This window comes from Pinus tabuliformis, chromosome 1_1 (genome assembly GCF_031772625.1).
Source record: "Pinus tabuliformis cultivar Carrire ecotype Pingquan chromosome 1_1, CPIR1, whole genome shotgun sequence".
Taxonomy (NCBI): domain Eukaryota; kingdom Viridiplantae; phylum Streptophyta; class Pinopsida; order Pinales; family Pinaceae; genus Pinus; species Pinus tabuliformis.
Window position 1 is genome coordinate 97,964,698 of NC_142297.1, and position 25,619 is coordinate 97,990,316.

Below are 25,619 nucleotides of genomic sequence, written 5' to 3' on the forward strand. Positions count from 1 at the left end.
TGTTGATTGATGGTAGCCTAGTGCCCTTTTTAGGCAGGAAACATGGAAGACGTTGTGAACACGACTTATATCTGGAAGGCTTAAACTATATGCAACTTGGCTGATCTTTTTGTTGATCTGGTATGGTCCATAGAACTTTGGTGCCAATTTTCTTCCCTTTTTGTTTCAAGGACAACTGTTTGTATGGTTGGAGCTCGACAAATACCCATTCTCCAACTTCAAATCCTCTTTCGGTTTTGTTTCAATCAGCTTGTTGCTTCATATGGTTTCTTGCATTATTTAAATTTTCTTTTAGGGTTTGGACGATTTTTTGGGTTTCTTCTAGTTGATTTTTAACAGCTGGTAGATTTGTTTGGATGGTAGCTAGATCCTTCCATTTTGGAGGTTCGTACCCATACAAAGCTTGGAATGGAGTCATTTTTGCTGACGTATGGTAAGTAGAATTATACCACCATTCACCGAGATGCAACCACTGAGCCCACTTATTTTGTTTTTCTGTAGGATAACAACGTAGGTAGGCTTCCAAACATTTACTGACAACCCCCCATTTGTCCATCTGTTTGAGGGTGGTAAGCGGAACTCATATTTAGGTAGGTTCCTATATGGTTGAACAATTCCTTCCAAAAATTACCCTTAAATTTGGCGTTTCTATCACTCACAATGACTTTCGGAAAGTCATGTAATTTATAAATATTTTTGCAAAATGTCTCAGCAATTTGTTTAGCTGACTCTGATTTCTTCATTGCAATAAAGTGAGCATATTTGGTGAGTATGTCGACTACTACGAAAATCTTATCCTTGCCTTCATAAACAGGTAATCCCTCAATAAAGTCCATCGATATTTCTTACCATTTCCGATTCGGAATGTTTAAGGGGTGAAGTAATTCAGGTATCATAATATTTTCACTTTTATTTCTTTGACATTTGTCTCATTCTGCTACATATTTCTGAATATCGCAACTCATCCCCTTCCAAAAGAATGATTGTCATGCATTGTAGTAAGTTTTAAAGAATCCTACACGTCCGGCTAACAGTGAATCATGTGACTCCTTGAGTACCTTGGATTTAAACTTGGGCGTTTGAATTCAAATAGATTCTTCCTTTGTACCATAGAATATCATTCTTCCATTCAAATTTTGTGTTGCCTGGAAGGTTATTGATTATTGCAGTTATTTCTGGATCCTTGGCATACTCACTTTGAATCTCATTAAGCCATTGAGGAACAACAACCGAGATTGCAAGTAATGTTGGTTCTTCAGCCTTCCTAGACAGGGCATCTGTTGCTACATTGTCTTTTCCCTTTTTATGTAGTATCTCCATGTCAAAAGCGGCATTTTTTCAATCCATTTTTGTTGTTCTTCGGAAAGCGTTTTTGTTGAAGGAGGTGTTGGAGACTGTTATGGTCTATTCGAATGGAAAACTTACTTCCCGAAAGATATTGTCTCCACTTGGCCAGTGCGTGCATAATAGCGAGCATTTCCTTGTTGTATGTGGACTTAAGACGTTCTCGTTTATTGAGCTTCCTGCTTTCAAAAGCTATTGGATGCCCTTCTTGCATTAACACTGCGCCTATACCAAATCCAGAAGCATCACACTCGATGATAAATGGTTTAAAGAAATCTGGAGTTGCCAATATCGGGGCATTAGACATAACTTCCTTCAGTTTTTCAAAACACCTTCCTGCTTCCTCATTCCATTGAAATGAATTCTTCTTCAAAAGGTTTGTTAGAGGTGCAGTTATACGTGCATGTTGAAAAAAACTCTTCTTCCTTTACACCTTGGAATCTTTTAAAGAATGCATCCTTAAATTTTCTCCAACTGATAACGAGTGTTGTCTTCTTCCACCACATATACCAATTATATGCTTTGCCTTCCATTTCCATGGAAGCGTGCCTAATCTTTTCGTCATCATTGTCAATATCGTAAATCTCGAAATATTCTTCTGCTTTATTCAGCCACGGAATGCTGCATTTTTCGTTACCGTCGAACTTGGGTAACTCGATTTTTGCTCTTCATTGATACGTCACTAACGATGGAACGAAAAGAGGGTATTGATTGGTGACTGAATTCCATAGATGCTTATTTGAAAATGTCGTGTTACTATTTCCTTGGTGGTCTGTGGATGCTTTTTTTGGAGACTCGGTTTTTTCATGAGAATCTGTTGAATTTGTTGAATCTGATGAATTGTGCGGTTGATTACCTCCATCATCTTGGGGTAGTTGTTCCGGTGTAATCTTCAACTTGTCACACAAAATGCTCAACATTGTCATTATCTGATTATGATTCATTTCGGATTTGATATGGTTATGCCCAAATTGTTGTTCTATTTGATTTGTCGTATCCTGAAGCTTCTTGATATCGTTGGAATGTTCGGTAACCTTACTCTCGAGATCGACTAATTTTTGGTTAAAATCATAGGAGTGGCTATCAATCAATTTTTTGCTGAAATTGGTCATTGTCATCGACGAAAATGAACGGGTTTGTGGGGGTGTATATTTGTCCGCCAGCTTAACTTTCTTCCTTAATTTGACTGATATTTTTTTAATTAAATTTTATATATCACTTTTTATAACTATATAATATAGTTATAGAGTGACTCACGTAAATGGTAAAAAGGCGATGGTGGACGGAAGATGACGGACGACGTGGAGAAGGAAGATGGAGGATGCAATGAAATGGAGAAGGAAGATGGAGGACGACAGAGAAGACAAGGGCAATGTAAGAAATCAAGGACGGCAGAGAAGACAAAGGCAGTCAATGGTCGGAATAGTTGTTGATAGCAATGTCACATGGTTCGGGTTCGAATTCGAATTCGAGTACAATTAAGTTCGATTCGAGTTCGAATTTTTTGATGAGGTTCGTATGAGGTTCACCATTAGGTTCGTTCATGTATATAATTTTAAAAATATATATAAAATAATTAAAATTACATAAATCTTTTATATTCATTTAATTAATATATATTTATAATTTTTCATATACTATACCAATAAATTTATAATATTTATAATTTTCCAGAAATATAAGTTATATTAATTTATAATATTTAAAATAACAATACCCTAATTTCGTTAATGTAATATAATTTAAAATATATTAAAAATAATTCTCGTAAAATATTTAAGACTCTGAGCGGCCCGGTCCAACGTATTTCTTTTCTAAGTTCCAGTGATTTGAAATTAAAAGATTTGAAATGATGCCTTAGGGAATTCAAATGGCCTGTATTAAAGTCTTAAAGGCATTGCCATAAGGTTTGTATATAATTTATTATGAGATTTAATTTGTTGTTTTTCAAGCGTGACCTGTGACATTAACTTTTATTCCCCCACATCTCCCTATCGGCTTGCGGCAGGTCGTCGTTTGTAATGTGGGTCCCGGCCTTAACCGTTGCAGGCTACCAAGGTAATAATTATTAATAATTATAGTCTTGATAATAATAAATCGCGTCTAATACTGCATACCGTAATTTGATTTAATCGAAATTGGTTAAATAATGTTTTGTAAGGTTAAAGCAATTTAATTTAAATGTCGATCTCAAATAAGGTTAACGTAATTTAAGGTTAAACATCAATGTATGTAATTTAACTTGAAGTATATCGATGTTTAATTTAATTTAAACATCGATATTTTCGATTAAATAATGTTTTGTAAGGTTAAAGCAATTTAATTTAAATGTCGATGTCAAATAACGTTAAAGTAATTTAAGGTTAAACATCAATGTAATTTAATTGGTGCCAGGAACTAAGATAAAGGCGAACCTGCGCGAACCTAATCGAACTTTAAGATTTTTTTTTGAAATTCGCCGAATTTCGGACCTCAACCTTTAGGTTCGACGAACCCTGTGACACTGGTTGATAGGATGCAGCTCAACGCACATCACAGCGGAACGGCGAATGGAAAAAACAAGCCAATGATCTGGAGGGGTCGACAGACAGAGAGCGCAGAAGCGGACGATCCTGTGGCAAAGGTTGTTGGGGATGATGGTTGGATGGTGTGGATGTCGGTAAGTGACCAGTGGAACGGACTATAGATAGGGACAAGGATTACGACTGGTTGGGTGCGGCGGCTATTTATGACATGCAGAAGAATTGGCGGCATGACATAGTCGAACAGCGGAATAGAACGCAAGTGTGAGTGGCTGTGTTCACTGTGGAGCAGCGATGAACAGGTGCAGCAATGGTACCTAATGGCCCAACAGCAACGGCGTCCTGGGAGAAAACTTCTCTAATAACAAATGGCACAGAGAGCTTAAATATTCGAAAAATTCATATTTATTATTATTAGAAAAGATAGAAGATGATTACACTTTGTGGAGGCCCTAGGCTTTATACTGCCTTGGGTGCCTCTTGGTGAATGGGCATGATCTTTGATCATGCCCTTTGCCTAATAATTACTAATTAACTAAATTTTTTATATAACAAAGTATCACACTGATCCATGGCATCGATCCCTTGTGTTGTTGATGCTCGACCTGCTACCCTTCATCCACTGTACTGCTGCAACCTGTATTGTTTCCTATGACACTGCCCCTGCCACTGTTGCATCTATATCATAGCTCCCTCTCAATATGTTGCATCATGCTACCCATAGCACTGCCGCTGCTAACTATTGCATTGCAACTCAGTTGCGGAGAAGCAAGCAACTAAAAAAATCACCCAAAACTAACATGTTGGTCAGTCTGGATTCCCCGTGATGTTGAAGCTACCTCTACTACTAATCTGTGCTGACCCTCTGGTGTTACTGTGTTGTTGTTGTATCTGCTCTGTGCCTCCCACACTGCTCAACACTCTACTGCGTTGCTTCAGACTTTGGCACTCTAGCTTTGCCACTATCGCTCCATCATCCCTCGCACCCACTGACTCCCATCATTCTGCTACTATCCTTAAGGGCTCCTGTAGCCGTATGTGATCCACGACTTTAGGCACCTCAATGATCCTGCCCTCGTGTAGTCCTCCCGACTACAGGTCAATATCGCCCCACCTCTTCTCTAGAGGTGCATGAGCACTCATGGCGCAATTCTCATCATCATCCTCCTTGTTAGCTTTCGTTGGAGCAGCCTTTGAGTCAGACTTCTCTTCCTTGCCCTTCTTTCGAGGGCACTGAGTGGCGAAATGTCCCAGTTCCCCACATCTAAAGCATCTAACTTTGGATATGTCTTTCTTTTTCCTCTTTTGTTGCCCTTGTTGTCTCACTGACGCAAGAGTTACATCCTCCTCTTCCTCCTTCTTGACTCTGATTCCTTTGCCACTACTCCACGCCTTGGTTAACCGTCTGATCTCTTCCTATCGAAGAGCTACCCATATCTCCTCCCAACTGGGGAGAGAATCCCTGCCCAAAATGCTCTGGACAAAGGTCTCCCAGTCTTCAGTGACTGCATTCAGGGCAGTCCTGACCATGAATTCAGGATTTGGTGTAGACCCTATGGAAGTTTGCTAGTCTTGGATCCCTTGCAACCTAAGAAGGAAGGGATCGATTTCTTCTCCCTTCTGCATCTGATATTGTCTCAGCTGGTTCTCAAACAACATCTTCCGTTGAATAAAAGTTCCCTCATACAAAGTGGTCAATGCCTCCCACATTTCCCTTGTTGTGTCCTTTTCAACAATATGTGGGACCACATGATCCTTGACCATGTCCAAAATCATGCACTTCGCCGTTGCTTGAGCCTCCTCGTATTTCTTGAGAGGATAAGAATCGACCAGAACAGCAACTGTCCTCAAGGCATAGTCCTTGATGTAATTCTTTTCCAAGGTTGCAAAGATCCTGGCCTTCCAGGTAACAAAGTTGGATGCTCCATCCAATCTGTCCTGATCCCTCAGTCCATTTACTGCGATCTCTGCTCAAATGAGTGTTGAACAGGTTCTCTTCTCCTTTCGCTGCTAGGCAAAACTCGGATCTGGATTTCTTTGGTGCTAGAAATCCTCTAAGGAACAAGTTCCCTCTGAGTCCTGATTTCCTTCATGGAAATCCTTCCACCAAATAATGTCGAATCACCCCTCTCCAATCCTCCTTTGCTGTTGCTCAGCAAACCGGATCTAGATTTCTTTGGCAAGAAATCTGATAAGACAAAGACTCCCTCTACCTTGGTTCAGTCTCCTCTATGATTTCAACCCGAAAGTGCAATCCTGTGACAAATAATTTTTCAGCCCTGTGGAGACCTGTAACAAGGCAGTTTTCGTCCCTCTATTGGAGCAGTCTACAGACCTCTGTTTGGATCAAATTTTAAGCATACATTCCAGGCTTGTGGAGCATACTTATTGGACCTTGGAACAGACATATTCAAGCCCTTTTTTGATCAGAATTTCGACTTATTACCTCAGACCTGTGGCTTGCCTTGTGGGCTAACACACCTCAGACCTGTGGCTCAGTAACAAGGCCAAACAGACCTCAGACCTGTGCCTTATCTCAGACTTGTACAAATCCTCACAACCTTGTTGTAGCAGCTTCTAGAAGACGACATCCTTGAAACCTCATTGGAGCAGTATTGAAGCCATCATTGGAGTAGTTGTTGAAGAATTTTTTGTGCAGACTTGAAGACAGAGTTTGAGTAGACTTGTTGGCCCTTGTTGAAGCAGCTTTATTGAAGACTTGTTGAGCTGATATAGGTCTCTTGTTGGAGCAGACATCCTTGTCTATACTTGGAGCATTATTGAAGACATTTTTGGAGCATTATTGAAGACATTTTGGAGAAATTTTGAAGTATTTCTTGTAAAGTTTTGGTTTGACCAAGTTGGAGCTTGGAGTTGTTGAAAGGATTGGAGTCCTCATTTTTTACCAAGTTGGAGCTTGGAGTTGTTGAGAGGATTGGAGTCCTCATTTTGACCAAGTAGGAGCTTGGATTTGTTCAAGGTTGGAGCCTTGAAAAAGTCAGAGATTTTTTTGTACAGGTTGGAGCCTGAAATTGTTGTAAAAGAGGATTGGAGTCCTCACTATTTTTTATCAATAAAATTATTTTTGTTCTCTCTTGTGTTTTGGTTTATTTTGTGATAAAAATCTTAACTGGCATAATATAACAATTGACAGAAACACTCATTCACCCACCCCGCCCTCAATATTTCAACAATTACCTCTTTCTCATCTTTAAAACAGCCTCCCATTTGTGCCTTTGTGTGGACTCATTCACCCAATAGATTAGGGCACTAATATCTAGTCCATCATCCCTTCCTTTTTCTTTCAAATTTTACGTCTGTTTTGCTGGAATTTACTCTCTAAACCATTGTTGCACTCCATCACCTTTGAATTCCAGCAACCCTAATTAGGGAAGCCTCCTTTGAGCCAAAGGAGATGTTAAACACACATGGAAACATAGAATAGGAAAGATAAATCATGTGAGTTCATTTTTTATTAACATGAGATATACATTTATAGTACAACATATGACTCTTGGGTTTCAGATCCCAAGGTCTCTTGGACTGCTTTTGTCCATTAGACTTCCACACTAACTCATTTAGGATTAGGTGTCCAACATTCCCCCCCTTAATCCGAAGGGTTATGTATGAGTCCAAGAAGACTTCCACACTAACCCATTTAGGATTAGGTGTCCAACATTCCCCCCCTTAATCCGAAGGGTTATGTATGAGTCCAAGAAGAGAGCTGTAATACAAAATGTGCAAAAAATGCATGGCAGCACTAGGCTGAATGTGCTCTATGAAATGTTGGTAAAAAGGGCAGTGGTTTAAGGATGACCACCAACACTGGAACGCTTAGTGCAGTTCCCGGAACTCTTCAAAAACTGGCAAGAAACTGAAGTTTTCTGCTAGAGGAAGTGATCCTATTGTTTTAAAGAGGGAAACCTTCAACCATAAAAGGGAGGTCTCACCCCGCATAAAAGGTAAAACTTCAACCTGAAAAGGGAAGTCTCAACCTGTGATGGTTTAAGGATAACCAACAACTCTGGAATGCTTAATGCAATTCCTGGAACTCTTCCAAAACTGGCAAGAAGCTAGTGTCTTCTGCTAGAGGAAGTGTTCTCAATTGTGTTCCCGGAACTCTTCCAAAACTGGCAAGAAGCTGATGTCTTCTGCTAGAGGAAGTGTCCCAGATTGCCAACTGACGGCATGTTTATGGGCATCTTTGTCTCTGGCTACAACTTTGAAACTGGTGTGGCAGGTTGTGGCTCAGGCTCGCTTGATGTGACTTTGAAGCTTGTAGATGACCATCATTTCCCCCCCTGTCAGATACAAGGTGAGAAGATGGAGAAAACTCAACTGCAAGACTGTTCAATATTCTAGAACAAGTTCTGACATGTGTTTGGAATATCTTCTTGGCTGTTGATGCCCATTGCCAAGAAGCGATCCATCCAAGATGAATCTTTGTTCTTGCAGGATGTTTATTTCTAAAGCATCTGTGTGAAGAATGGCTGGTTTTATGCAGTGCTTACATGGATGAAGATCAAAACAGTGATCTTTCAGATGGCCAACTCGGTCACAGTGTTGGCATTTCACGATCTGTTGTTTTTGTTGTTGTTGTTGCTGTGGAAGAGGGGCAGAGTCTGGAACAGCTGAAGCTGAACTGTCATGAAGAGCAGGTGAACTGTCATGAATGAATCCAGCACTCTAAAACTGAATGGGCTTGGCATAGTCTGGAATATGAAAGGACAAGTCCTTGTCATATCCAAGACCAGTTATGTGCTTGTTGTGGACAAGTTGTTCCCAAGGTCTGATGATGGGCTTGGGAAGTGCAGATTGAGTTTCTGCATCTGCATGTTCAACTGCTGCTTTATTGGGCATTGGATCTGAATGAACTTGCTGCTTATGGGAGTCTATTTCACTGTTCTGAACAAAAACAGGTTCAGAATGATGACTCCTTTGTTTTAATTCTTCTTGCTGAAGCTGAGATTCAAGCTGTAAAAAATCAATCTTTTCCTGTGCATTATATAAGCATGTCTGAATTTCTGAGAGAGATCCTTTGCTGATTTGTAATGTGTCATCAACAGTAGATTGTATAAGAGTTTTCATGAACTCTAATACTTCACTGATTCTGGCCATTTTTCTTCAATGTCAGGTTTACACCTTATCACAATTATTACTTAGTGCAGAAAAGTAACCGTACACAGCAATATCCTTTATAAATGTCAGCAAATGATCAGTGTGCAATATAAAATATTACAATCAGCTCACCAAAATCTTTACGCAGCAGCGGAATCAAGGAATTAATGCACTATAATGAGTTTTAAATACAATGCTACACTGGAGCAGCAGCAACTGCAAACTTGCTTGGATCCTTCAAATACTCGTTCACTCTTCAACGTATATCAACACTTCAATATCAGCTAGTGAGAAGAATATACAGCCACACAAACAGCCTCTAAATGGCATTCAAATTGTGACAAACTTATTCTGGTATGGTAGAAACTGACCCAAAATGCCAACAGACTAATCAGCACAGAGTCTTCTGAACAATTGTAAGTACACAGCAATATCTTGAAGGAAACAACCAAGAGTATATATTCAGAGTGATTCGATTTAGAAGGCCTCAATACATTTTTGGCACAAGCAATTAAACCATTGTAGTCTTATATACATCTGAGCTTTGAACAATGACTCGAGTATTTCACCAAACTGTCTTTCGTTTCATCTTTACACAAACCATTTACTCTTTGCTTTCTGAACAAGTTGACTACAAGAAGCAACTATTTACCTTTGCCGGACACAGAAAAGAAAATATTATGATATTTTGGTGATGGGTGTAAAGCACTTAGAGTGAGAATTCTGCTACACAGAATTTACATGAGCAGGATGGCCGAACAGACTGTTCAATTCTCAATTCGAATTCAAATCAACTGCAATTCTGCTAGACAGAATTTATAATCCCCAATTCTCAATTCGAATTCAAAACAACTGAATAAAATTTCTGATACCATATGCACTTCAGTTATGTGGATCTGCTGAATCCAGAGCAGACACAGGAGCCGGCGATGGAAAAATGTCGGTGGCACAGTGGCCAGAAATTACATAGATGCTATAATGGTGGTCGGGACCCGCCCGCGGACTACTACTTTGGCTTATCATAACCGTCACTGCATCGAAAGAGATGGCAGCACCCACTGATCTGATTTTAACCAGTTCGATCTCAATTTTACAGAAATGTTTCTCAATAGCTAGATTGACGTTCAAGCGCTGAGCGGAGAGGGCATCCAATTGTCTTTGCAGATCAGGTAGATCTACTACAATTAGACATCCTGGTTGGCGTCCCGTTTAGAGGAAACGAAACGTTAGTTGTTCTGAAGATTCTCACAGTCCAGTAGAGATTGTCAGCTTGCTAGATTAAGAATTTTAAGCGGGAAGTGCAATAATGTCAACAATGGATAAATCTAATACTTTGGAGTATATCAATCAAATGTTTCCCACGGAAGCATCTTTATCGGGTGTAGAGCCTATGATGCAAAAGATCCGAAGTGAGATTCGACATGTTGATGCACAAATATTGGCAGCAGTTCGCCAACAGAGCAATTCAGGGTCAAAAGCCAAAGAAGATCTTGCAGCTGCTACACAAGCTATCAAGGAACTGATGAATAAGATTAGAGAAATCAAGGTCAAGGCAGAGCAAAGTGAAACTATGGTCCAAGAAATATGTCGTGATATAAAAAAGCTAGATTTTGCAAAGAAACACATCACAACAACAGTCACTGCTCTTCATCGCCTGGCAATGCTCGTTTCAGCGGTTGAACAACTCCAACAAATGACATCTAAATGTCAATATAAAGAGGCAGCTTTTTATGGGAGAAAAACGTGTCCAACATTCAAATATAATTCACAGCCTGATGGAAACACGTTCCCTTCTTTCCCAAAACTTGTCCTCTGGTGACTGTGATATTCCAGCAAGTGATGAACCCTCTAGTTATCAGCAAAGAGATGACTCAACTCCCTTCTCTTCTCAAATTTAACTCGACTCAACTGCTAAACCTATCCAGCAAGAAAATTTGGAGCTCGAACTATTCAACACACTCTCTGCTCAAACACATTCACGGCTTCAACTATTCAACGTATTCACTTCTGATGCGGAGTTGCCAGCGTTCAATGGTATTTCAAGCAACGGCAGTGAACGGTTTTATATATATACAGAACAAGACCGCATGATTTCTAGTCTTCGAAACAGAGCTTCTTCGCTAGTGTATAGACAGCAGACTTATCACAAAAACTGTGCACAGTCAATGCACAAGAAATTGTTACTTCGTTGGTTCTAAGACCGACATTGTGCCCTAAAAGATTGCAGACAGATTTCGCCAGTCCGAAATGGCACAGAACTGTGCTCTAACACAGAACGGTAATGTCTCTCCTGGGCTGGTGTAAAAGAGCCTGGGATTTCTCAAACAAAAACCAATCCATGTACCAATGAAAATAGCGAACCCCAAGCAAAATAATCAAAGATCTGCCCTTCATTTAATGTTCAACCCACTCAGAGTTTATTGTAGAGAAAACGACTTTCTCAAATGGGCAAATGTATTGTCGAATGTCTTCGCTTCAAAGTTTTGGCCGTAGAGAAGAACCTCACTCATGCGCAGTCTCTGTATAGTTTTACAAGGAATGGGACAGAAAAATATCAAATAGCGCAGGCGTTCAAACCAGGCAGTGCGCAGTCTCAGGACAGAGGCGCTCAGGACAGAGGGCGCAGAGAATCAACATCATTGAGACGCAGGACAGAGGCATTTATGTCAGAAACATTTATGAGTGAGAGAGCTGAACAGTCAGAGACGTTTTATGAATCAGTGAGAGAGCATGAAACGCTTATGGACAGAGAGCGCAGGTAAAAATATGGCAGACAGACATGTCAGAAGAATCGCTTGGACAGCGCTGGACAGCGCCAGGAGCAGTTAACATTTAGCTGAAGAAATATTCGTGAGAAAATATTCCTAAGATGCAGAATTGATGGCAGAAATGACTGCACAGAAAGGCCATAAAACAAATGGCTCACATTAATTATGCAGGGCAGGAATAAGCTGGCTCCGATACCATGTTAAACACACATGGAAACATAGAATAGGAAAGATAAATCATGTGAGTTCATTTTTTATTAACATGAGATATACATTTATAGTACAACATATGACTCTTGGGTTTCAGATCCCAAGGTCTCTTGGACTGCTTTTGTCCATTAGACTTCCACACTAACCCATTTAGGATTAGGTGTCCAACAGGAGAGCCAACCTAAAAAACAAGGAGAGTTGATGAGGTGATAGTGGCCAACCTACTAGCCACACAAATCTATCATTCACTGGCTGGGGGCTTTTACACTTGGATGATGACAGAAATTGTGGTAACAAGACACAAGTAAAGAAAAAAACAATGAGGATGCTCAAAATAAAACTCAAAACCAAAAGAAGATAAGTATCCCATTCTGCAGGTATAAGGGCAAGAACCAAAGGGATATGACCCAACAAGAGACCCCACAAAAAATAGGTTGCAACAAAAGAAGAGGAAGCAGAACTGGCCTTGAAGAGTCCTTTCACATGTGTCCTCCATCGAAAGCTGTCTCCCTCATTCAGCTCCACTTGGCTCACATGAGGATGAAAATTAAAGAAAGAGCTGCAGGAGAGAGAAGCAAACATAAATAAAGCTCTAGATCTGAATCCATGCTAACCAAATATACACCCAAGACCCCCAAATGATGTTTAGGTATGTTCTTTCAATGTGTTTTGCTCTGCAAGCAATTTGAAAAACAGTTTAAAAGTCCACACTCCACTAGGCATAGGAAGACAAGAAAGAAAGCTAATTTGTGGCAAAACTGCAAGGCTTGGGGCTTGGGAAATGAGCTTTGAGCTCACCCACCATGGCTAGCCTTTTTTGTTACTTGTATCTCAAGGCATCTGTGACCGTTATTATGAAAACAAGAAACTATGTACTTACAAATGTGAACATTATGACTGACTTCTAAGTTCTAACAATGGGTATACACACATCTTACTTCCCCAGCAAGTGCATTTGAATCAATGCTTGTCTAGAATGAGCACCTTGAAATTTGTATAATGAGGACTTTTAGCTAAATTATTAAAATCGTGCAGTTTCTCAACTGTTGTGAACCAGCAAAAGTCAATGTTCTTAGATCAAAAAGAGAATAAAGTACATAAAATGGAGAAGCAATTCATTGCAGTTTTATAATCGAGAAGCAATTCATTGCAGTTTTATAATCTTCACAGCAAAAAAACGGAGTTCAAACACAGCACAACAATTATTAGGATGTTGGATAAAATATACTCAAAACCTACAATGTAGATTCTGTTATTAGAGTTCCTTAACGGGTAAATAACAAAGGAATGAATTGTTATCTGAGTAGAGTAGAACCCAAAACAAATTTTGTTGCCATGATAAATATGAAGCCTTAAAGGAGTCCATCATTTCATCATTCATTTCTCCAGAATACATATAGCAAAGGATTTGATTAGTTACTTTACTACTTTAACATTGTGTAAATTGCTTTTGTTTCAGTTACTAAAACCATGGAACATCAGTGTAATCAAAGAATAAAGCAATGCTCTATAATTATTATTCATTAATTCATTAAAGGTAAGCTATAAAAAGAAATTTCCACAATCTTAGTTCGATTCACCTGGTCGTCTTTATCTGATTCTGTTCCAGACCAATCAGCCTCTAAAAGACTTCTGGTCCCAGCCATTTCTGAAGCCAAACATATCCCTTCCCCCTCCGCGTCAGCATCTAATTCCAGAGGATCCATACCAAAAATCCTATCCTCTAAAATGATTAAACGAAGCATTAGTTTTCAAGATGTGATATACCAAAACATATATTTTACTCTTCCAAATTCCAATGCTTCAAATGTCCCCTATGTAACAGATATCTTAGAGTTCTGTGACTGATAATGTCAGCCAAAATAAAAAGGAGGAAGAGAACCTGTTAGCCCACAACTGTTATCCCGCATAAATTCTTCTGTGCCAATAATATGAGGAAGCTGTCCATTGCTCCACCCAACCTTCAACATATAAGGACAACAAAGAATTTATTGTAACCAATAAAATCTACATAAACTCTTCTTCTCTCTTTTTCACAAATGCCTGGAGAGGAGACATCTGGCTTTGAACATTGGAAAATGATAGCCAATGCCTTTTGGCAGCTTAGTCTCGAATGAGATCATTTAAGTTTCCAAACTCAATGACATGAAGACTAAACAAGTTGAATGAAGAAACATTGAAACAATCGAGATTAGGATATTCATGAGCAAAAATCTAGCAGAAGTGTTGGAAGTAATGATCATATATATATATATATATAGGGAAGAAAGTTATACAGAAGCATATATTAAAAACTTAACACATCTAATCACCTGAAAATAATATTCAGCAAGGAAAGTTTAAGTAAATGGTAACCTAGCAACTCAAAGAATTACAGACTGTTCTTTCGTACAGAAAAGGACAGATAAGCATCTCCTTTTAAGGCCAAATAAGATCAGGGATTCAAAGGCATGAAAAAGCATATTCTACTTTCTTGGCATAGAGGCAAGTTCCAGATGTATAAAACATCTCCGGGAACCTAAAGTTTAACAGACAAGGAAACATAATTTCAATGTGAACTTCAAATGCCGAGATATGCGAAGTAGATGGCAATGAATTGAAATGTAGTTTAGATAAACTAAACTACATTTACATTTTGAAATGTCTCAGGTAAACAGACAATACAGATTTTCATTTTGAAATGTCTCAGGTAGACAGACAATACAGATTTTCATTTTGAAATGTAGTTTAGATAAACTAAACTTCCTGCTTGAAACATGTTTGTTCAGGAAATCTGGGTATTTCAAGTAATTGCACCAAGATTAATAAAGCAATCACACTAAATCACCCGTGAAGAGTTTGTAACCACACCATTGTGAATGTCTTTGATACATAATGTATTTGACAACTTACTTTGTGAGGAATCGCTTCGGAAGTATTTCTATAACTTCTCTGAATGTATTGCTTGTAGCCATTCAAGCCACTCAATAATGCTTCTTTGTATCTTGGAACTATATCCTCTTCATATCTTTGAGTGGGTACACAAACTTCTGAAAGCTGGATTGTGGAATCTGAATTTAGGGCAGTCATCTCATCACCTTCACATACACACTGAATACAGGAAGTACCACAAGAAAAAAAGTAATTTAGTATCAATCACATACTGAAGTTGATCATGTTATTCCAACAACATGCCAACATTACACAAAACATGCCAAACCTTATCAATAATCAACAAGTAGTGCTAAGTGAAAAGCTTTGTGAAAGCAGCAATACTCAGACACAGCATTGCAGTTGTCCAAAGGAATCAAAGTTCAAACATCCCCAACTGCTGTGGGTAATCATCACTAGTTATGTCCTTAAAATCCTCCTCACCTACCTTGTCAACTAATCTCTCCAAAACAATATGCTTCATTGCAAACAGTCAACTAATATTTGAGAAACTAAATTCCATATTACTAAATTCTTACATTTTCAATGAACTGAGTATTTGAGAGCCCTCTGAAAGAATTGAATGTATTATACAGATCTTGTTCAACAGCTTCAGTCTGCTCTAACAATTTATGCATTTCCTCAGTAACATTATTTGCCCTCTTTTGCAACCTTTCCATAAAATCCTCCAGCCAGTTTAGCACCTGCATAAATCATTTTTCTATGGGTAAACAAATGGTTCATTTTCTCTGAAAACTAACAAAGATATTGAATATACTTCAGAGGATAATTTGCCAGGTACTTTATAAATTGAAACAGAAGCCATCCAAAGGGAAAGTATAGCTATCAAATGATAAAATTAGGACTAAAGGATACATTTGTCAGACTGATAAAAAAGCAAATTACAAGATGCATTGTCCCTTCTTTTGTCAAAATAACTTGCATATAGGAGATGCATTTGATGTCGTCAATAATTGTTCTATTAGTGTCATCCCAAGCCATTTCAAGGTTCAGTGATATATGTGGTGATGTCTTGGGTCATTTTGCTACCAATCTTCAAGGCAGAACTGCTCCAATTCTCCGATTCTTATTCCCTGGGCTTGGGGGCAAGCTTTCTTTTTTCTGAGCCATTCCAATCATGCACTCTTTGCTGAAGGGTTGTTTCTATTTTATCGCTTCTCAAGAAGCTTTATCTGCTGATAGAACCTTAAAACAGGCAGTAGCTTCAGGATCTAGAGATCCTTGCCATCCAAATTTCAGTGGTCACATTATTGAAAAAGCTTCAAATTCTCAGATGATCTCCCTTGAGGCTTGACATCAAGGCACCCTCGAACTTCAAATTCTATCAGGATCATGGTATATTTGCAAGCTTAATGGGCTTTAGCAACATCATTTGGATTTACATAAGTTGATCTCCCAGCCTTGCAAACCCTTAATAGAGCAGGAGGCTTACATCCACACCTATGCATGGGTATTCTTTATGGTGGAATTCAATTCAGCAAACAAAAAGGATCAAATTTATTGATATGGTTCCAAATTCATGGGCTAAGCTAGTCTTTGTTGATGCCTCCACAAACATGTTCTCCTCTGTCCTTGCATTTTTAGGCTCCTGAATCTTTGGAAACCATTAGTGATGCCCTAGAAAAGAATTCATTTCATTTCCTGTGAGATAGGAAGAAGGCATCTTACTCACAATAGCATTGAAATGGACCTTACCAAAGACCTACCAAAGTAAATCTAGTTAAAGATAGCACAGTTTACTAGGAAACAAAAGTTAGACTACAAGCATCTAGCCTTAAATGTCCAATCATATTTTGCTTACAGGCACATCACTTCATCCTGCCCCTCGATGAAGATTAAGAACAAAGCACAAGAAATCCTCCATGGTGGGGCAAGGTGTATATGAGAACCACCATTAGATTGGTCCAACTGTCACAACCTTTAGGGCGCACTTATGTTCATGATCTAAACAAAAAAACATCTTCAAGGAACATAGCTTTGCATGGAAACTTTGTAATCAATGTGCCATGACGAAGGGAATAGCACATTCATCACCATGTTTCAGTGTTTTCAAAATTTAGCAGATGAAGATCGAACTGGATATTCATCACTGCCGACGGAATCAGACGAAAAGTGAAGTTTCGACATACAGGCCTGAAATTTTGGGTGTAGCACCACAGCCTGTCACTACTCACAACCTGTCAAAGAAGTGTGGAGTTTAGAGCACTTTGAGAGTAAGGTTTTTGAGATAAATAACCAGTCCCAAGAGAGGTCTCTAATGGCTTACCAATATCATAGCTAATCTGGAGTTAAACACCCTCTTTAGATATAATCCTGAAGTACCCTTCACTCATAACAGAAACAGAAATCAAACATTACTGGAGCTGCATTCATTCATAACAAAAACAAAGTTTTCTTTTGCCACAAGATAGCTGGGTATACTTAGGGAAGGATGTTGTCATTTTGAAAATAACGTTGTATTTATCAGCCTTTAATGGCAGAAGAGGGCATTACACTAAGTCCCATTCACAGCTGTCTTTGCTATGTTTAGCCTTGTATCCATTGCCTACAAGCCAGCAGCTGTTGGAAATTGGTAGCTTCGGTCGGTCTTTTCATGGTCAAAATTGAAGGAGAAATTATGTATTTTCCAGCTGTCCAAGTCGGCCTCAAATGGACAATTCAGCCCCACCACTTTAAGGGGTTTGACTTTAAGGTCAAAACCCACCTCTTGACTCACATATATATTGGCATTCATTGGATCACATTTGGCGTCACATCACACTCATCCATTCGACCAATCACAAGGATTTCTGTTCACGCGTGCAAAGGAGAAAGAAGACAAAAGTTTCCAACGAAGTTTGACATCTCTTATCTCTGCTTTGACCAGCGTTGCCTTGGATCTTCTTGCTGCTGTTTGACCAAGTTTTTATTGAACTTGGAGGCTAAATATTCTCTGATTCATTGACTGTTCATTGACCGAGATTTTGTTCCTGTTCTGGGCCATTGACCATGGGTTGACCGCATGTCAAACCCTGCAGTTTGACTAAACTTTGACTGAGGCATCTCAGACCGAATTTCAGCCCTTTGAAAGATATACTGCAGGCCCAAATTTGGCCCTTTAACCTGACTTTGACTAGTAAGCAGAAGTGCAGACTTTCTCTCTCTTTTGACTTTGTTTGACTTAAAATATAATGTGGTCAATAGATGACCTTTAATGGAATATTCTGATGTACATTTTGATGAATTGAACTCTCTCTATCATAAGGAAAGATTACGGGTTTTCCCCTTGTGGAGTTTTGTCACGAGAAATTTTGGTGTCTCTTGTTTCATTGTTTCACTGTGATATCTATTGCTCTATTGAAGTTTATGGTTGAAATTTTCAAGTATAACTGCTTAATGATTGGAATGTTCTAAACAACTCGTATTGTATCATTGGAAGTAGTTGTCAATTTGAAAATTGCTCGTCTTGTTTGCAACTAGAAAATCAACATGGAATCAGAGCTTTGGTGAAGAAAAAGAGCATTGAGATCACCTTGAAGAGCATTGAAAGCTGTTGAAAAATGTGTAACTAGGTCCAGTCTTCATATAGATGAAATGTACTTTTGATTCTTGTAAAGTGTAAAATGAAAGAAAAAATATTATTATTATTATTTGAGCATGGGTTTCACGCTCAAGGGCTTTTATTTTATAGGTCAAACACCCATTAAGTGCTTCTAGGGTTTGTCCTAGGTCAAGAAGTCAAAAGAGTCATTGTCATAAGTTGAAAACCCCATTAGGCACATTGTAACTTGTAAAGAAAATTATTTGTCTTAAAAAATGTCCAGATATCCTCCAAGACCAAGTCAGTCTGGCAGTTGGCAAGTCGACCTAAAGGAAGAGCCACATCCATCGTTGAAGAGCCTATAAATAGAAGAGAACTCGTCCTACTTCAAGCACATTCACTCACCACTCATTCTAGAGAAGGAAGAGGCAGCAAAGGGGAAGGAGGACGAAGGAGATTTGTGTTTGGGCTAATTTTCTCTCACATGTGCTAAGGAGAACTAGGGTTTCTACAAAAAGGCCTAGGGTTTCTACCTTCAAGTTCGATCTTGAAAAAAAGGAGACAAGTAGGTCAAGCAAAGATCACCAAGAGAAATCCTCATGCTCCTGAAGTGAGGGAAAGTCAAGTGAAGGTCAAAGGAGAGCTCAAAAGGCAAATCAAAGCTCACACGTGTAGAAGTAGCAACTACTAGGGGGGTGAAATTTTAGATCTACAGTGGAGGCCGCAATTTCTGCTACTGGAGGTCAAAGAAGTGCTACTGGAAGAGATTTGACTAGGTTTGACAGGATCAAGGTTAGCACATCATGCAGAGAGGTTGATCTTGGTCTTGGAGGGTTCTGAAGTTAGTCTTAAGGTTTTGGAATTCGTCAATTGAAGAATCTATAAGAGAAGAGATTTGTGGGTTTTCCTCTCAAGTGGAGAGGTTTTGGCCCTGGCTTGCACCCTATATTTTGTGTTCTTATTCTTGCTTTGGTATTTGTTTGATGATTCACACTATACTAATAAGTAACAAAGCTAATAAGTAAAAGAACATCACAAGCAGTTATCAAGTAAAGAGAAATATGTATAATCATTGCCCCTTTGATTTCTCAACAAGAGCAACTTAAAGCGCATTGAGATCCTATATCTTTTGTTTTGATTGATCATCTTCATCCTGAATTCCTTCATGAAGTCAAAAAACAAGCTTGACGGAGCTACAAACTTCAGAGCATAGAAGACCAGAATTGACCTTGTTCTTACAAGACATAAGGTCTTGGGTATTGTGAAGGGAAAGGTTACTGAACCAGCTGATCAAGCAGGAAAAGACAAGTTCCAAGAAGATGACATCATTGCCATGAGCATCATTGTGTTGTTTGTTAAAGATCATCTAATTCCTTATATTGTTGATCTTAAGTCTTCCAAAGAAATGTATGATGCTCTCATTGGATTATACACCATCAACAACATTAGTCAATCTATAAGTCTAAGGAATCAGCTTCATGATGTGAAGATGACAAAAGAATGATACAATGGCATCATACTTCGTAAGGATCTCTCAATTGAGAGATCAACTCAAAGTTATTGACGAAAATGTACCTGATAAGGAACTAGTAGTTATAGGAATCAATGCTCTGCCAGACACTTGGGATTGTTTTCCATCAAGCATTAGTGGTAGAGAAAACACTCCTACCTTTGATAAACTATGGGCTACTTGCACTCAAGAAGAATTTAGGCTCATGTCTAAGGGGAAAATGCCAAATCCAGGTGAAGATTCTCAAGCTTTTGCAGCCCACTCAAAGAATAGCAAGGGAAAAATAAATTTTGGAAGATTTCAAAGAAGTACAATTAGAAGACCTACTTCAAGGCCTGCTCCTAGACCTACTCCAGGAGGACCCGCTCCACAAAGAAGACATCCTCCTCCCTCTCAATAAAGAAGGGACCTGTCAACTATTCAATGTTTTCGTTGCCAAGCATATGGTCACTATCAAAATAGGTATCCTCAAAGAAATGATGACCAAAAAAGAAAAGGGAAGCAACATGCTTCTATAGATGATCTCAAAGAATGTTCATTCATGTGGAGGCCTAGGGAGAAAGTTTCTAATAATGATGAAGATTCCTTTTATTATGCTTTAACAGATTCTATTGCAAGTCATGTTTGTAGAACTTTCAGCCACTGTTTTCCAGCATTTCGTCCATCATTTTCCAGTCCTTTTTAGGCCATTTTACAGCACCTTGTTTCCCTTTGAGACTTGTGTTGTGTTTCTTCTCTAGGATCCCCTTGAGCATCCTTCTTTTTGCAGCTTGTTTTCTAAAATTTTCCAGCACTTTGCTTTCTGTTTTTTGTTGGTTTTTCTGCATCATTTCAGCAGATTTTTGCCTTAAGATCCCAGTCCCTTTAGACATTAGATCTTTTGGTCATTTTGTGTCTTTGAGTTGCTTGTTTTGCCATCATTTTTCTTGCTACTTCATAGCCTTTTTGGGTGGGGAATTTTGTGCTTGAGCTTGTTGTTTATTTTACTGTTCATTTTCAATATTATTTACAATTTATGCACTTTATTTTCAGCAACATTGGCATCATAAAACATGCTCAATTAACTCATCCACTAATACATTACTCACACACTCACACCTTAAGCGAACATGAGCTTGGTTACAACTGCCAAGCCAAGACTTGAAACACTCCACATTAATAATAACTTAACTCACATAGATTAAGCCCACTTGGGCAGTAGGACAAACAATCTTTGTAGTTAGGTTTAGGATCGGTAGGATAGGATTCCAAAAACACCCATTGATCACTTACATCAAGACATAGAAAGTTGACATTCTAGGGAGCTTAAAATCCTTCACAATCCCACGATCCAAAGCCAGTGCACGCCAAAGACCCATTTGAAAGGGGGTCAGGCCTAGGTCCCACTGTGCATGACTCTCCACGAGGCTAGCCTGACTCGTTCGTCCAAGGTTCCACATTGTTCATTGACTACCAAGAAGCCCAAGACTCGACCGCCCTTGTGGGATGAAGTTAACCTTATTGGCCAATCTTAGGAAAACACCCTATAGGCAGTGGCTGTGGGCAAAGCAGTCGCTCCTCTACCCTACCTTCCCCTAGACAACTCTGCTTGCGAAGATCGGACCCCGTCAAGTAAGAAGTCTTTTGGAAGGCCATCTGAAACAGTAGAACTAGGACTTGTTTGAGGATTTAGACTACCTTTAGGCTAGAGGTCATTTTTATTTTGATAGGACGTGTTTGCTTGGATTAGAGTAACATATCATTATAGTTAGTTTACACTTGGCACCACTGCACTAGGATGTTGCTTATTGTCTGTTACTCTCTTCCTTCATCATTACCCTTTAGCCTTTAGTGTCATCATTTTGTCCTTACACCATTGCGCCCCCTAGGTGTTTGTCGTGGACACTCCATGGCCTTCACCCCCAATTTCCTTTAGGACATCCTCTCACTCCTCCTCGTCAAGTTAGGATCCATCCTCCTAGTCCTCCATTGAGTCCGCATACAAACTTTAGTTCTTTTGATTCTTCTAGCTCTTCCTCTAATTCCACATCCTCCCAACCCTACACTGCTACCATGTCAGGAGCTAATTCGGGTGGCAGAAACCCAGGTGGTAACACTGGTCCCAACCAAGGTAACCCTCAAGGAGACAATATCGGGACCTCTTCAAGTATGGCCACTAATCAATCTCTTCTTCCCTACATGGTTGGTTTGAGCCTCCCCGACTTAAGCCAACTCATTAATGATCCCCTTCACCATGACCAAAATTGGCCTCCCATGCCAACCAAACTTCCCTCAGATATCCCCAAGTTTGAAGGTAATCTTGGAGAAGACCCCACCAATAAGGTTCGCTCTTTCAACGTGGTGTTCATCAAATTCCATCACCAAGGACTCCATTCATCTTCGTCCTTTCCAGCGCACTCTAACTGGAGTACCTGCGAAGTGGTATGTCGATCAACCAAATGCCTCTCATTCCACCTTTGCAATTCTTGCCAAGGCATTTCTTTCATATTTCCAGTTACCTCTTCGATATGACATCATTATCGAACTATTGACTTAGTTTCGCAAACTTTTGCCACTCCCCTTTATGACCATGTACAAGAATGGCGCAAAAGGAGGAGCCTCCGTAAATCTATTGAGTTTAAGGATCGTGTTTATATGGATTGGCTTTTGAGAACTCTCCTCGCCCCCATAGGTAGAGATGTCGCCTCACAGTATTACTTGTACTAACAGTTTGGGTCAGCAGATAGAAAGAGCGCTTGTTCGAGCATTGCTTGAGGACAAGCAATTTTGGGAAAGGAGGACAGTAATGTCCCATATTTTTTATTCACTGTTTGAGGAGGTTAGCAGAGACTCGGGTTGCGCCAACAGATGGGTGAAGTGGGTCTCACGCTCAAGTAAGGGCCACGAGGAGGCCATCAGCACCAATGGAGGGAGAAGTGCAACTTTAGGAGGCAAGGTGACTGCCACCAAGGAGGTAATATGCACAAGAGGGAAAAATCGAATTCCTAGTGGAATGCGGGGGGCACCAAAGGAGGCAATTTGAACATCAAGGAAGGGGGGCGAGTTGGTGGATTGTGTGGGCCACCAAGTGGAGACAAGGGGCCCGTGATAAAGAAGGCAACAAGGAAGCATTTCTTGGCATTTTTTGACCATTACATTTCATAAATTAACCTCTTGGAGTTGTTTAGCAGAAGGAGCCTCAGGCGAGATTCCAATCCGGTTTCAGAGAACTTCGAGTGTCTCCCTAGCTGGAAATTCAAGGAGTCCATTGCAAGGCTTCTACAGAGCTTAACCTTCACCAGTTGGATCAGCAAAGCGCATTTCCTAGGCAAAGAAGAAAAATCGACTTGGTCATTTACGCAAGCCAAAGAGGAGATTGAGAGATAAATCTTGTAGGGATTTTCTCTTGTTAAAGGAGCGAGATTTCAGTGAAATTTTGCAATGGTAGTTCCAGACAATACTTGAGGGCCAAGTTTTCCCTTTCTAGGCAATACGTGAGCCTTCCTGTTGAAGAATGTAACTAGTGTCAGTCTTCATAATTGTACTTGTCAAAAGAAGATTCATTACTAAAGAAAATGACTTATTAAAGCATAGGTTTCGTGCTTGGGTCAATATTTTCTAGGTCAAAGCCTCCATTGAAGGCTTCTAGGTTTTATCTTGAGTCATTAGAGTCATTGTCACTTTATTAGATTTATTCTCGCACAAAGTGTCTACGGACTGCGACAACGCTCAGTGTATGGATTACCACTCTAATCCCTACTCACTCTGTTTAGACTCTCACCTAGCTAAGTCAAGGGGGGTAGTCCCTGTTATCGCGTAGATTGACACAACAACGCTCAGACCGGGGGCTGTCACTCTGATCCCCGATCCCTCCGTTTAAGCATGTCTCCCGCGGCTAAGGGGGGTAGTCCCTGTGAGATGATGAGACCAACTGTCGACCAGTTGGTTGGGAGATACGAGACACGACTAAGATAAGCACTAAAATGATTTGATTAAATTAGCAGACCAGTGCCTTAAGATATTATTGCTTAAATGATTACTTGCTAGACGATATAAGAACATGAACCATAAACAGCAATCATTTATCATCAAATAATGAGAACAATGCTTTAAATATCCAGTAAAACCACAAAGTTCCTCAAATAACGATATCCAGCGACTAAAAAGAAATAAATGCTTTAATCAATCACACAGTCATTGACTAGATACCATATGCAGCTAACATTCATGTACGAGTAAATATTCATTCCACATCAGTAACTTTTGAATCTGAACATGAAAATTTCTGCAAGCAAGAAAATTTTCCGAAAGTTTTTTTTTTTTTTTATAAATAAATTTAAAAGAAAATAATCTAAAATGAGACTTAGCTAAAAAAATAAAAAATAAAAATAAAACTAAAATTTTAAGATCTAATTCTAACTAAGATCTAAAATATTAAAATCTAAAATTAAAACTAATCTAACAAAAGCCTAAGAATTAAAAATTAATCTAAAACCTAAAAATTAAAATCAAACAAAAGTTAAATCTAAAACTAATTAAAATCTATTTCAAATATAAAACAAAACTAATAAAATTTTAAATCTAACATAAAACTGAAGTCGAGATTTTAAAATATCTAAAGTCTAAATCAAAAAAAACTTGAAATTAAAATTTGATATGAAAAACGAAATTAAAATTATACCTGAAACCCAAACCGTAATACGTATTGCGTGACCAAACGAAGCTCGATCTATCTTAAATCTGACAAACCTGGCCCGGAAATGAAAATGTGAATGGTAGAACTGGGCATTGATCTGAAAACGAATTGCTGTGATGAGAAACCGGCGGTGAATGGGATCGAATACCACCCAAAAAATCACGCAGAGAATTCCTGGAGGACGCAGCTCGATTCGGAAGGTTTAGGCACGAGATGGGCGAACTGTGCATTTACCGCATTCTCCCTGGTTTTGATGTGGGTATAGACCTGGCCCGATAGACAGCTTGAAAGTGTTATCAACAGCGCTTGAAAAACCTCCCACAGTCGACGGCGGCAATGAGACTTAACGCAGGCGTGGAGGAATTGGACAATGATACGCAGAGCCGGTAATGAGATTCTGCTACCGTACGTGGATAAATGCTGAAGCCACTGGGTGCGATTTTGTTTGCATAACCAACAGAAAATCGGCAGCGATTGCATGACGTCGAGATCTCTCACGCAGATCCCCTTTAGGAGCTTATTCCTCAGTGAAAAATACAAGCGTATCCCAAAACTGTGATAACCCTCAAAAATAAAAAAATCTTCATTTTGTCACTGGGATTGAGATGTCTGATATCAGATGTCGGAAATTTTTTATTGACAGTTTTCGTGGCTTTAGTTTGCTGATTAGATGCGTTCTCCTTCATCCAGCTAATGAACTGATGCATGAAATGATGCCCATCACAGTTTCAACATATTTTTTAACAGCCTCGGATCAGAAGTGCCTGAGCCTGCAAAACCCTAGTCAGTGCAATGATAACCCTGGAGAGCAGAAAACAAGAGCCCGGCAGATATATGCAAAACTTCAAAGTAAAACCCTTCAAAATTAACCTAAAATCACAAAATTTACAGCTCTAGGATAGCCAGATTTAACAATAATTGCAGTGACGCTTTCGAAATATCAGAAGACTTGAATTATGCTGTGAACAGGAATAAAATCTCTCATGTAAAACAGGAAATAAACTTTAAATGATTAACCCAG

At 39.2% G+C, this 25,619-nt stretch overlaps 1 protein-coding gene across 1 annotated transcript in view; it reads right to left on the reverse strand.

The window, feature by feature from the left end:
* LOC149211835 (uncharacterized) overlaps positions 1 to 25,619 on the reverse strand; it is a 299,240-nt gene that overhangs the window by 239,729 nt on the left and 33,892 nt on the right. The window contains exons 2-5 of the mRNA XM_089391597.1: positions 15,412 to 15,576; positions 14,855 to 15,052; positions 13,845 to 13,923; positions 13,543 to 13,685 (exon numbers count right to left, since the gene is read on the reverse strand). Coding sequence (XP_089247723.1) covers positions 13,543 to 13,685; positions 13,845 to 13,923; positions 14,855 to 15,052; positions 15,412 to 15,576 — 585 coding nt within the window. The remainder of the gene's footprint in view (positions 1 to 13,542; positions 13,686 to 13,844; positions 13,924 to 14,854; positions 15,053 to 15,411; positions 15,577 to 25,619) is intronic.